Raw genomic sequence first — 13,609 nt, forward strand, 5'->3', positions numbered from 1 at the left:
TGTCTTTCCCTCTATCCTTACTAGTCTCCCAGTTCCTGTGCTAAAAACCATTCTTCACTGTAGGGATGGTATATGCCTGGTGATGAGTGGTGTCTGGTTTCCTCCAAACATGATGACTGGCGTTTACGCCAAACAGTTCAATCTTTGTCTCATCAGACCAGAGAATTATGTTTTCCATGGTCTGAGAGAGAGTCTTTTAGGTGCATCGGGTTCTTGGTCGGCAGCACGGTGGTACAGGGGTTGGTACATGTGCCTCACAATATGAAGGTCCTGGGTTTGATCCTGAGCTGGGGATCTTTCTGTGTGGAGTGTGCATGTTCTCCCCATGACTGTGTGGGTTCTCTCCGGGTACTCCGGCTTCCTCCCACCTCCAAAGACATGCACCTGCGGATAGGTTGATTGGCAACACTAAATTGGCCCTAGTGTGTGAATATGAGTGTGAATGTTGTCTGTCTATCTGTGTTGGCCCTGTGATGAGGTGGCGACTTGTCCAGGGTGTACACCGCCTTCCGCCCGAATGCAGCTAAAATAAGCTCCAGCACACCCCGCGACCCCGAAATGGACAAGCGGTAGAAAATGGAGAATGGAGGGTTCTTGGTCACCTGCCTGACTAGACTAAGATGAATATACAGAGACATCCTGGATGAAAAGTAATACTTCCCATCCAACCTGATGGAGCTTGGGAGGTGCAAAGATAGGTGTGCCAAGCTTGTGGCAATGTATTCAAAACAACTTGAGGCTGTAATTGCTGCCAAAGGTGTATCAACTAAGTATTGAGCAAATACTGTAAATACTTATGTACATCCATCCATCTATTTCTACCGCTTGTCCATGTGATTTTATATTTTTTAATAAATTAGCAAAAATTACAATATAAATAGGGCAGCACGGTGAAACAGGTGCATGTGCCTCACAATACGAAGGTCCTGTGTAGTCCTGGGTTCAATCCCGGGCTCGGGATCTTTCTGTGTGGAGTTGGCATGTTCTCCCCGTGACTGCGTGGGTTCCCTCCGGGTACTCCGGCTTCCTCCCACCGCCAAAAACATGCACCTGGGGATAGGTTGATTGGAAACACTAAATTGGCCCTAGTGTGTGAATGTGACTGTGAATGTTGTCTGTGTTGGCCCTGTGATGAGGTGGAGACTTGTCCAGGGTGTACCCCGCCTTCCGCCCGAGTGCAGCTGAGATAAGCTCCAGCACCCCCCGCGACCCCAAAAGGGACAAGCGGTAGAAAATGGATGGATGGACAATATAAATAAAAAATCGCATTGTCATTATGGGGTATTGTGTGTAGAATTTTGAGGACAAAACATTGATTTATGGATTTATGGAATAAATCTGTAACGTAACAAAATGTGGAAAAAGTGAAGTGCTGTGAATACTTTCTTGATGCACTGTATATACAGTACAAGCATGTACAGCACTGTCCGTAATAATATCATATATTACTTTATTGGGTGTTTTAAACTACATTATATGGTAAAATTAGTTCATACTATATAGCTTTGAATAAATACAAGTTTAGGTATTCTTGTACACAATTACTGTAATTTGTTAAAGATGTACATTTTTGTTTTCAACACTAAAATGTAGACTTATTGCTATCAATATTCTTTATGTGTAAGAGTAAAGGGCGGGGGGCAAAGGTGGGCTCAGAGTGATGCAATGCCGTGTGACTCGGGGGAACATGCTTTATCAGTATCTAGCTTCAAACCCCACTGTGAAAGGCTGTGCACTACTAAACATGCTCGTTGTGGCTATTAACCCTGACTCCCTCATTTTGTTTAGAAGAAAAAAACCCAGCACAAATTATTTTATTAATTATTGTTTAGTAGGTTAAAGTTTTTTTTTAATGTATTGTGCACCTGAGTTAATGACGCTGATCAATATGAATGTGTTATTATTTAGTTTTTCTGCTTGTGTTTGTTTGATATCGTCATTACTGCCTCAAGTGGTGGAAAAGTGTATTCCAACTAAGTACCGCTGCTGCCCATATTTTTAGGGGACACTTGAGGCCCAAAAGTGGGTCCAACGTTAAGAAACACTGCACTAGATTGTTGTATCGGGACGCCCCTAGTCACGAGCAAAAGGGTGACATAATAAATAATTACATGTGGAACTTTAGTTTTATTTTAGATAAATTAATTAGCAAAACAATTCATTTTCCCCCCTCCTTTTCCAAAATCTAAAGGCACATATCATTTAGGCGCTGCGTAACGTTTTTCTATCAACTTCTCCTCCAAACACCTGATCAAGACGGGGTCCACTTTGGGGTCAAATTTGTTGGCAAACCAGTGGCCATAATTGAGGAGCCAGCGGAGTTCTGCAGCCCCGTAGATGCAAACGCTCCGCTTGTGCGTACCTGTGCAAGGTGGATACACGTTTCCTTCCAGATAGTTCCATTTGACAAGTCGCGTTTTACTCTTCAAGTCCGTAACGTCTGGTTGGGATCTAGAAATGTGTCCTGGCACCCCTGGGAGCCTGACAAGAGTGGCCCAGAAGTGTTCATCTGGAGAGTATGTGTCTGCTGACCAGGCCAGAAAGTCTTTGGCTACTTGGTTGCTGCTGATGTAGTTGACAAAACTCCGCGACAGCACAAAATAAGCACTTCCGGTGAACATCACGAGGGCATGAGGAGGCATGTCTTTTGTCATTGTGGTTTTCACAGGAATACGGTGGTACTCGTAAGGCACGTTCTTCAGCTCATGCTTAAAACTGAAGCGCTGCTTCTTCAGCTCGCTGGGTTCACTGGACTCCAGCATGTTACGGCCGTTCAGCCGCCTCAGCTCCACCACCAGTTCGTAGTTGGACTTGAGAGGAAAGTCCTGACCACAGAGGTTGATCACATACTCCCATTTGATCTGGGACCTTAGCAGGTCAGAGAGGCAGTTGAGATCCGCGTTGAGTCGACTAATATGAGCGTATTGGACTGACTCCAGTTTTGAGGCAATAAATACGTTAGGCAGACAGCGAGCAAGGTTCTTCATGGCCTTAATAAACGCCGGAGAGGACTTTTGGTCATAGTGGACACAGTAGATGTTTTGAGGCGCGTAGATGGCGTGAATAATACATTCCACCATGGGTGCGTTTTGGTGCACCACCAAGGAGTAAGCCAGTGGAAAGTTGCGCTCGACCCCTGACACCGGAATGTCGTCATAACGCCTCCTTGTGATAAAGGTTTGACAGTCCGAAGTTAGACTCACGGTGCTATCATCGTCCACGTCAATGATGGCTTTGTGTTTCATCTCCAGAGCTTTGCCTATTTCCACAGGGTCAAGCTCGTAGATAGCAGTGCAGTTAACGTCCAACCCCTGGCTGTGAACTCCCGAAAGGCCCACGTAGATGCTGTCCCTCACCGTCACTTTGATGTACACCAGCTTGAGCAAGCAAACTGCCACCAGAGACACAGAAAATAGGAAACACCAGCGTCTCAATCTATGTACGGAGCATCCATATCGTATTTTCATTCTAGAAAAGAAACACACAAATATAAGCAGTTGGCTCGAATGGACGAAGAAGGATATTCCAAAAAACTACAAAGATTGACTTGCTACAAGTCGTAATATGTTCGCCTACAGTAGGCGTGTCTAAAGAGCAGCCCAGGGGCCATTTGCGGCATATATATATAAATACACATATATAAATACCGGTACATACGTATATACTTATATACAAACATATACATACTGTTTATATACATATATACATACTGTTATACATATATATACACACAAACAAAAACATTAGCATAAAAGATCAAACAGGTTAATATTAACCAGAAAAAATTGTAAAGTTGACTCTAATAACACACAGCTGCCTACAGGCTTTATCTTTTGTCATTGCTCCAAAAAAGGTTTGTAAATCAAAATCAATGTTGTCAATAATTACTGACCCATTCAAGGCTCCAATTACTTCACACCAAGTTCTCCACTTTGAAATATTGCATATTTTGTGTGTTTGCCATAAAAAAAACAAGTTTTCTTTGACAAAATGTGCATGAGACAAACAAATAAATAAAAATAAAAAACATTTAAAAAAAAACTACTTATAATTGGCCAATAGATCTAAAGTTGATTTGGAGACTAAAGTGTTGGGAGTTAAAAAAAAATAAAAAATTGTATGACTTGTCTGATTTTTTTTTTAAGCAGTCATTGGTCAAAAAAAAAGGAACTAAAATCAATGGTTTTATGAATTATTGACCTGATAAAAATGCTTATTTTGTGTTTTTGCCATGCAAAACAGAGTTGTCTTTGACAAAAAGGACATAAAATATATGTTACTTTAAATCGACAGACAGACCTGAAGATGATCAAGTAATTTACTGTAAGCGTTGAATACAAAAAATAAAATAAGTATATGACTTATATTTAACATTATTATGACATGAGGGGAGCCTTAAGGGCTAAAAAATAATCTATATATTGTATTGGTTTTGATAATGAAAAAAATTCAAAATGGCCCCCGCATACTTTGTTTTTCAGTGTGCGGCCCTCAGTGGAAAAAGTTAGGACACTTCTGATCTAAAGGTTGGTGGAAAAATAAAAGTAGGCATGCACAAAAAAAAAAATCCCAATTTGGAGATTTCTAAGTGATGAGGCTAGAAAGTGTGGCGTAGTAAACACAATGCATTGTGGGTCTTGAGGTCCTCTGAATAACTTATTTACAAGACTGAATGTAAGACTCTGTCTTACAGTTTTGTTCTTTTCTTTACCAAGTTCAAAACATGGCGTAAACGTGCGGCATCTTAGTGCCACAATCGTCATGATTAGAGATGTCCGATAATATCGGCCTGCCGATATTATCGGCCGATAAATGCTTTAAAATGTAATATCGGAAATTATCGGTATCATTTTTTTTTTTTTAATCGATTTCGGGTTTTTTTAATTTTATTTTTATTTTTATTAAATCAACATAGAAAACACAAGATACACTTACAATTAGTACACTAACACAAAAAACCTCCCTCCCCCATTTACACTCATTCACACTCATTCACATAAAAGGGTTGTTTCTTTCTGTTATTAATATTCTGGTTCCTACATTATATATCAATACATATATCAATACAGTCTGCAAGGGATACAGTCTGTAAGCACACATGATTGTGTGTGCTGCTGGTCCACTAATAGTACTAACCTTTAAAGGCCTACTGAAATGATTTTTTAAAATTTAATCGGGGATAGCAGATCCATTCTATGTGTCATACTTGATCATTTCGCGATATTGCCATATTTTTGCTGAAAGGATTTAGTATAGAACAACGACGATAAAGTTCGCAACTTTTGGTCTTTGATAAAAAAAAGCCCTGCCCCTACCGGAAGTAGCGTGACGTAGTCGGTTGTTCGCTTCCTCATATTTTCCTATTGTTTTCAACGCAGCTAGAGAGATTCGGACCGAGAAAGCGACGATTACCCCATTAATTTGATCGAGGATGAAAGATTCGTGGATGAGGAACGCTAGAGTGACGGACTAGAATGCAGTGCAAACATATCTTTTTTCGCTCTGACCGTAACTTAGGTACAAGCTGGCTCATTGGATTCCACACTCTCTCCTTTTTCTATTGTGGCTCACGGATTTGTATTTTAAACCACCTCGGATACTATATCCTCTTGAAAATGAGAGTCGAGAACGCGAAATGGACATTCACAGTGACTTTTATCTCCACGACAATACATCGGCGAAGCTCTGTAGCTACAGAGCTAACGTGATAGCATCTGGCTCAAATGCAGATAGAAACTAAATAAATAAATCCCTGACTGGAAGGATAGACAGAAGATCAACAATACTATTAAACCTTGTACATGTAACTACACGGTTAATAATTCTCAGCCTGGCAAAGCTTAACAATGCTGTTGCTAACGACGCTGAAGCTAACTTAGCAACTTAGCAACCGGACCTCACAGAGCTATGATAAAACATTAGCGCTCCACCTACGCCAGCCAGCCCTCATCTGCTCATCAACACCCGTGCTCACCTGTGTTCCAGCGATCGACGGTGCGACGAAGGACTTCACCCGATCACAGATGCGGTCGGCGAGACGGAGGAAGTTAAGGTGAGTTCGGCGGCTAACGCGTCTGCTATCCATCTCTGTCTTCCTGGTTGTGTTGCTGCAGTCCGCTGCTAATACACCGATCCCACCTACAACTTTTTTCTTTGCAGTCTCCATTGTTCATTAAACAAATTGCAAGAGATTCACCAACACAGATGTCTAGAATACTGTGGAATTATGAAATGAAAACAGAGCTTTTTTGTATTGGATTCAATGGGTCCGAATACTTCCGTTTCAACCGTTAACGTCACGCGCATACGTCATCATACATAGACGTTTTCAACCGGAAGTTTGGCGGGAAATTTAAAATTGCACTTTATTAGTTAACCCGGCCATACTGGCATGTGTTGCAATGTTAAGATTTCATCATTGATACATAAACTATCAGACTGCGTGGTCGGTAGTAGTGGGTTTCAGTAGGCCTTTAACAGTTAATTTTACTCATTTTCGTTAATTACTAGTTTCTATGTAACTGTTTTTGTATTGTTTTACTTTCTTTTTTATTCAAGAAAATGTTTTAATTTTTTTTTTATTTTTAAAAAGGACCTTATCTTCACCATACCTGGTTGTCCAAATTAGGCATAATAATGTGTTAATTCCACGACTGTATATATCGGTATCGGTTGATATCGGTATCTGTAATTAAGAGTTGGACAATATCGGAATATCGGATATCGGCAAAAAGCTATTATCGGACATCCCTAGTCATGATTGCTTCAGGAAAAAAAAAAAGATTTGGTGAGAATTTTCTCATTTCCAGTGTGAAAGCAAACCCGAGAAACTAAAAAAGGCCAAGTTTACAATGCACAACAAATAGGATTTTTTTGCCCTCAAGTGACACAGATCTGATGTTTTTCGCCAGTCTAAACGCTCCAAAGTGCTTTAAATCTGATCTTTTGGCATCAGATTAAGAGGCGGCCTAAATCCGATTGGAACCTGATCTTTTCAAATGTGACTTCAGTCTAAACGCAATGTGACCTGAATGTGACATAAATCTGATTTTTTTTGTCAGCTTTAAGCGTGCGACATCACTCGTGTGCACTGCGAGAGATGCAGTCGCCAGCAGAAATGGATATTTCATCACAACGTCCGGTTTCGATTTCTGTTTAAGACGACCACATTTTCAGTGCATCACTTGTCAATAGTGCGCAAATAATAGGCAATATTAATGCATATTTTAAATCCAAAGAAATAGCGATTGTTAAAAGACCGGAATTTACACTGTGGCGTATTTGCTTGCATGTGAGTGGCAAAATAAATCTCCCATATTTCCACGCTGATGTTTGGGTCTCTTCTTTTTAACAGCCATAAAAACATTACGACCCTCCCAAATATATTACACTAAATACATCTATTCATACTTTATATTACTTTCATTTACTTTCACGTAAAAAAACACTCATTTTTAAGGTGTTGCGACTTTTATTTTATTTTGTAGTCGTAGCAACTTCCTCCCGGTCAACTTCCTCTGTTTTTACTTTATGGAAGTGCGTATGCAAGGGACGCCACATTGAGGCCTTAATGTGGCCTCAACACTGGAGTCTGCTAAAATCCCATTTTATTTGCAGTGTAAACAGTCAGCTAGAAAAAATCAGATGTCAAAATTTTTTTGAAGAATCGATTTTTAAAAAGAACATTTATAAGTCATCTCTGCGCTTACTTGCTACGCGTATACATCATACGTCAGCAGCTAAGAAGCTTTCATTGACCTGTAACCTGTTTTGGAAAGGTTTTATTCTTATTTACTGGTATTTAGAATGTGAATCTTACAACAACTCACAATTTGATTCGGATTCCGCTTGTAATATGACAATATATATACAGTACATATAATATAAATAGTGTGCTGGCCCAACTTACCTTGTAAGTTGTCGTGGAGGACTCCTACAACAATACCGCTGGACAATGAAACAGAAATAATAGTAATAGTAAGTAATAATGGTCATGTTTTTGTTTTGAACATACCTAATGAGTTCAAGGAGCTGTTTATAACTTTTACGTGGATACTTTTAGGGTGCTAACTTTCCAAAGTGTTTTAAGCTTTATATCCCGCTCTCTTAGAGCTTTTACTACATAATGACATAACTTACGCCTGTGGGTAACTTACAAATTCCTCTGGCGGAAGAACAATTTTTTTATTAAATATAATTAGTAATTGTGAGCAACATAAACACTTTATAAATACATGTGTTCTGTTACACTACTAATGGTAACATACAGTAAGCTAACCGGTGGTGTTTGTTATAATTTTTGGTTGAAAAAATTTAACTTTGAGCAAGGTGCAAACAGTCCCTTCAATAAACATCACATTACTTCTACACAATTCAACTTGTTTGAGAAGGAGTAGGAAGAAACTGAGCCTATTTAAACCTAAATATTTAAAAACATGCGTTTAACATGTTGACACTTACATTTATTTACGTTTTGTCATTAAAGGTTTGTTCACTTCCTGTGTTCACATGTCATCATTTTCTAATAGAGAAAGGAAACAAAGAAAGGGAAAATACGAGTGAATACACTTACAGGATATAGCTTCTGCAGTGATAAATGAATAAAAGAATATGTAATACAAATAAAAACGATTAAATAAATCATTATAAGATCATTAATTATGATAAGAAAAAACAAACAAATTATTATTGAAAAAACAAAAAATTTGTTAAATAAGATTAAGTAGAAAAAATACAGTAATAGGAGTTAGTAAACTGCAAGATACAGCTTATGCAGTCACAAATGAAAAAATATTTAAATAAAAATGTAAGACGAATAAAAAAGATTGAAAAAATAATATTTTTAGATCAATAAAAATAAGAATAAACAGAAATAATTTTCCACTGAACAAAAAAAACGACTTGTCCAGGGAGTACCCCGCCTTCCGCCCGATTGTAGCTGAGATAGGCGGTAGAAAATGGATGGATGTTTTCTGTCATATATTTTATTCCAGTATCATTCATATTAAATCCTATTTGTTTATTTTTTATGAAAATGTAATTCTGTTTATTCTTACTTACATAGATAAATATATGTACATACATATATATATATATATATATATATATATATATATATATATATATATATATATATATATATATATATATATATATATATATATATATATATATATATATATATATATATATATATATATATATATATAAGTATTAGGACACACGAATTTTGATATGATCGGAAAAAAATATTTAGTTTAATGGTCAGTGAGTTTTGGTTATGAATTTTCTCATAATGAATAGAAATTGAAAAATAAAATACGATTGGTTCATTTGAATTTCATTTTAAAACACCAAACATTTCAAAACAAAACGTACACTGACCTTTAATTAATGAAGTCAAAATGTAAACTTCGTGGTTGATAATTCAATCAGCGTTGCTTCAAAGGCCAGCGTGATGACTTCAAGTGCCAGGACGAGCATTATGTTTAACATTACGCAGGTACAGTAAGTGGTGAGGCGCACGTTTGAGTTACCTTCAAATATGCCTGTTGGTGTGACGGCACAGTCGGAGGCGAAGCAGCGGAAAAAGTTCCATGTGTGAAGAAAGTTTGGACAGAACAGGGCGTCTGTGTGACGTTCAGGTGCAGACTGGGGGAGGGAAGAGGGAAGAAGTCATGGCGTCAGTCCGCCCACTTGGCCGACACACACTATCATTCACCAGCACCCTCCTTTCAATCATTAACTGTGCTATAGCAAGGCTCCTATTATCTATTTATTATTTATACAACTTATCTTAGTGACCACACATACTACACTGTGCAGGACTACACAACACTGGCTAGACCTGCAAACTCTAGATGCATACAATCCTACATTTATTCATATAAATGGGTTTTAATGTTTATTATCCTGCTGTAGTGCCATTTTTGGCCAAAAGCTTACATTGGAATACAAAATATATATCTAATAATTATTTACGTACTTACTTATTGTACATTACTTTATTACTCCTTTATTCACTGTTCTGTTACAAAAAACAAAGAAATGGGATAACACTACATCCATCCATCCATTTTCTACCGCTTATTCCCTTCGGGGTCGCAGGGGGCGCTGGAGCCTATCTCAGCTACACTCAGGCGGAAGGCGGGGTACACCCTGGACAAGTCGCCACCTCATCGCAGGGCCAACACAGATAGACAGACAACACTCACACTCACATTCACACACTAGGGCCAATTTAGTGTTGCCAATCAACCTATCCCCAGGTGCATGTCTTTGGAGGTGGGAGGAAGCCGGAGTACCCGGAGGGAACCCACGCAGTCACGGGGAGAACATGCAAACTCCACACAGAAAGATCCCGAGGCCGGGATTGAACTCACGATTACTCAGGACCTTCGTATTGTGAGGCAGATGCACTAACCCCTCTTCCACCGTGCTGCCCTGTGCTGGATAACACTACAATGATATGAAAAGGGGTAGGAATAAATAAGCTCTGCTTCTTCCTATTCCGTTTGTGTAATGAAACAAATGGAAATATGCGATGTAATTGTAATGTATGCATGTTCGAAATAAACTGAAACAAACTAAACTAACTAAAATACTTAACTAAAAACACCAGAAGCCTCTTTGTTATGAACTAATATTTGTTTGGACTTCAGAAATATTGGCAAACATCATAACGGCCATTGTGTGAATGTTACGCAATTTTAACATGAAACAAAAAAATGAAAAATACATTTTTTCCATCAAAAAACACACAATAGAACGCACCGCACATAACTACATTAGTTTTGGTAAGTAATTTTATAACACATTTACCTTGGAGTGTGGACTTCTACAGTATCTCCTTTGAGCTGCTTCTTCGCCATCAGAAGCTTCTCAATATTTTCATGGGTAAATGTCCCATTCTGCTTCAGTATGGTCCAGACGAGCAATGCTACGCTCCAACTGCTACTTGGTCGGTCATGTTCTTGATTATTAATTTCCTTTAATTCATCCACTTCTTCTTCTCAGCACTGTCCTTAAAACTCACTTTCTTCCTTCCCAGTGTTGGAATAACAAAGTTATGTCCAGCTCCAGCTATAAGCGGATGCCAGCAAGTAAGACCACATTTTTGGTTGGATCTTACAGGGTTCACTGTGGAATTCGCCACGCCAACTAGCAATGGGGAAACTCGTAGTCCAAGATTTTGCTTGCAACCGAAAGCGCAACAATTAGACGAGAGTCAGCTCATATTCAAAAACTTTCAAAATCGTAGTGAATACATTTTATGAGATCTTAAGAACATTTTAGACATTTTAAAGCCTAAAATTCATAATGTTGTTGTGGAGGGAAGTGAGTCAGTGCGTCTGCAGGAGCAAAGGTCAACGACTCTGGCAATGGTGTTGAGGGCGGAGCACCATCAGCTAGGGGCGGGGCATGTGCGGGACGGAGAAACACAGCTGGCAGGTGATTAGATGGCACAGGTGGTAAGTGTTAGTCTAATCATCTGTTGTCTTTAACAGTGAGCGACCAGCGGAGGGGAAGGGAGATGAGACTGGAGAAAAGCGACACGCAAGAAGTGTATGGAAAAGCTGCATGGGAAAAATAAAAACTCTGGTAAAACGACACGCCTGGCTCTGTGACGTGATATCTGTGGAACGGGTAGGGATCGACATCCACAGTTGTTTTTTAGACTTTATAAGACTGAGCGGATACCCTGCTCTGGTGTTGAACTTTACGACCTCAGATTGTGTTATCTTAATTAGCAAGCCACAGGAAAAGCAACCAAAACCAACACAGGTAATTAACTGAACAGAAGTTTTATTGAACTACTTCAGTGTACTGGTATTTACATAGTAGGTTTCACATTTCTTCACAAGGTACATTTTGAAATGAGTGCATGATATATATAATCAGATAAAATGTGAAGTAAAATAACTAAATAACTCCGAAAAAGGATATCAAATGAACATTCCAACAAATTTTTCAATTAGTTTCAGACACCTAAAATCAAACTTGAGGATGATGGCGAGACCGTCATTAGAACTGCGGAAAGTCCTTCTGTAACAGCCTCTTCCAGTAGCTGTCTATTATAGCATTTGGTATCAGCTCTTCATCCGCCACCAAATAAACTGTCCTGATTGCCATTAGAGGATTCAGACCTGGCACTGAAAAACATGAAACATATTTCATACCAATATTTTACAGAAACAGACGATGGCTTTGAAAGTAACTGTCAACACTTGGTGTTTAGAGAACCTCCAGTTGGAAGACGTGGAATTAATAATTCACATACTGAAACCAAGACTTCACTGGCTGCTTGTCTGTTCTTACTACATTGAGTTGATCTAAAGGAAGTGCCAGACAGGAAATGTGCAGAGCGGCCACAGTCAAATATGCCAGCAGATAGGGAGAACGGACCTGGGGTTAGTGTTTCCTGATTAAAACCATGTTGGACATCCGTCTCTGATGTACTTTCTTCAGTCAACTTTTTGAATAAGTAAGACAAGGTTTTGTTTTGGAACATCACCTAGCAAAAGAAAGAAATAAGAGAAACACCTATTAACACCAATAATTTGTAAATAAATAATATAGCAGGGGTGTAATAATCATGGTTTAATACGTACCTAGATTTTAATGTCATGGTTTGGTTCATTTTTGGTACAGTAAAGGAACAGAATGCCAAGCATGAAACTGAGGAGTTTTGTGTTAACAGCTTCTATGATCAAGTTTCAATACGCTGATTTATTAATAGAACAAAATAAATGTTCAATGCTAGCAGATCTTTAAAATGCGATCCACCAAATGTCAACACTGACTTAAAAGGCCCTGAATATGCAACGTTTCTTACCTATTGGTACCTGTTTTTGTGTATTTAGGATCTGCATCAGTCCCAAAAATTTTAAATCAAACCCTGGAGGCATGGTGGAGATATCTATAAAACAATCTTGTCTTCCGTCATACTTTCTCAAAACATGCCGTTTGGAATTTGCCCAATTTGAGACATGCACCTGGGGATAGGTCATACTTGCCAACCTGAGACCTCCGATATCGAGAGGTGTGTGTGGAGGGGGGCGTGGTTGGTGGGGGGGGGCGTGGTTAAGGGCGTGGTTAAGAGGAGAGTATATTTACAGCTAGAATTCACCAACTCAAGTATTTCATATATATATAAATATATATATATATAAGTATAAAATACTTGACTTTCAGTGAATTATATATATATATATATATATATATATATATATATATATATATATATATATATATATATATATATATATATATATATATATATATATTTATTTTATTATACATATAAATAAAATAAATACTTGAATTTCAGTGTTCCGGAGGCTATCCAGTAGATGGCAGCATTGTCCTGTTTAACTTCTCCGTTCATGAATGAGTATATCATTTCGGCCACCGTGTTCAATGGAGAAGTCTGTTCTACAAAATGTACAGGCAACATACATACCCCTTCCCCTTCGAACTGTCCTGGATGAACTGAAATTCTTGTTTCCATTCGTTTTGGAACTTGCAAGTGTATTTCTTCATCTTGCTCGTCGACGGCGTCGCCATGTCTGTAACTTCCTCGTTCTTCTGCTTCGTCTCCTTGTTGTGC

At 38.6% G+C, this 13,609-nt stretch overlaps 2 protein-coding genes across 16 annotated transcripts in view; both read right to left on the bottom strand.

Annotated features, from left to right (window-relative positions):
* Positions 1-1,431: 1,431 nt before the first annotated feature.
* Positions 1,432-9,597, bottom strand: LOC133652710 (beta-1,3-galactosyl-O-glycosyl-glycoprotein beta-1,6-N-acetylglucosaminyltransferase 4-like). Of its 4 annotated transcripts, XM_062051743.1 has the most exons (4): positions 9,385-9,509; positions 8,461-8,521; positions 7,910-7,947; positions 1,432-3,468 (listed from the first exon to the last, which is right to left on the bottom strand). In XM_062051743.1, the coding sequence occupies exon 4, from the start codon at positions 3,465-3,467 to the stop codon at positions 2,199-2,201; it is 1,269 nt and encodes a 422-aa protein (XP_061907727.1). In that variant the 5' UTR covers position 3,468; positions 7,910-7,947; positions 8,461-8,521; positions 9,385-9,509; the 3' UTR covers positions 1,432-2,198. The 4 variants fall into 4 exon arrangements, with proteins under 4 accessions (XP_061907727.1, XP_061907729.1, XP_061907728.1 ...); XM_062051745.1 differs by lacking the exons at positions 8,461-8,521; positions 9,385-9,509 and adding an exon at positions 9,537-9,597; XM_062051744.1 differs by lacking the exon at positions 8,461-8,521 and having other exon boundaries at positions 9,385-9,494.
* A 2,201-nt stretch (positions 9,598-11,798) lies between these two features.
* The window catches only part of LOC133652712 (ankyrin repeat domain-containing protein 31-like), a 52,681-nt gene continuing 50,870 nt past the window's right edge, over positions 11,799-13,609 (bottom strand). For all 12 annotated transcript variants that reach the window (XM_062051761.1, XM_062051759.1, XM_062051757.1 and 9 more), the window contains 2 exons: positions 12,406-12,514; positions 11,799-12,152 (listed from right to left, as the gene is read on the bottom strand). In XM_062051761.1, the coding sequence (XP_061907745.1) occupies positions 12,025-12,152; positions 12,406-12,514 (237 nt within the window). In that variant the 3' untranslated portion in view covers positions 11,799-12,024. The remainder of the gene's footprint in view (positions 12,153-12,405; positions 12,515-13,609) is intronic.

The sequence above is a fragment of the Entelurus aequoreus genome, linkage group LG06, assembly GCF_033978785.1.
Source record: "Entelurus aequoreus isolate RoL-2023_Sb linkage group LG06, RoL_Eaeq_v1.1, whole genome shotgun sequence".
Taxonomy (NCBI): Eukaryota; Metazoa; Chordata; class Actinopteri; order Syngnathiformes; family Syngnathidae; genus Entelurus; species Entelurus aequoreus.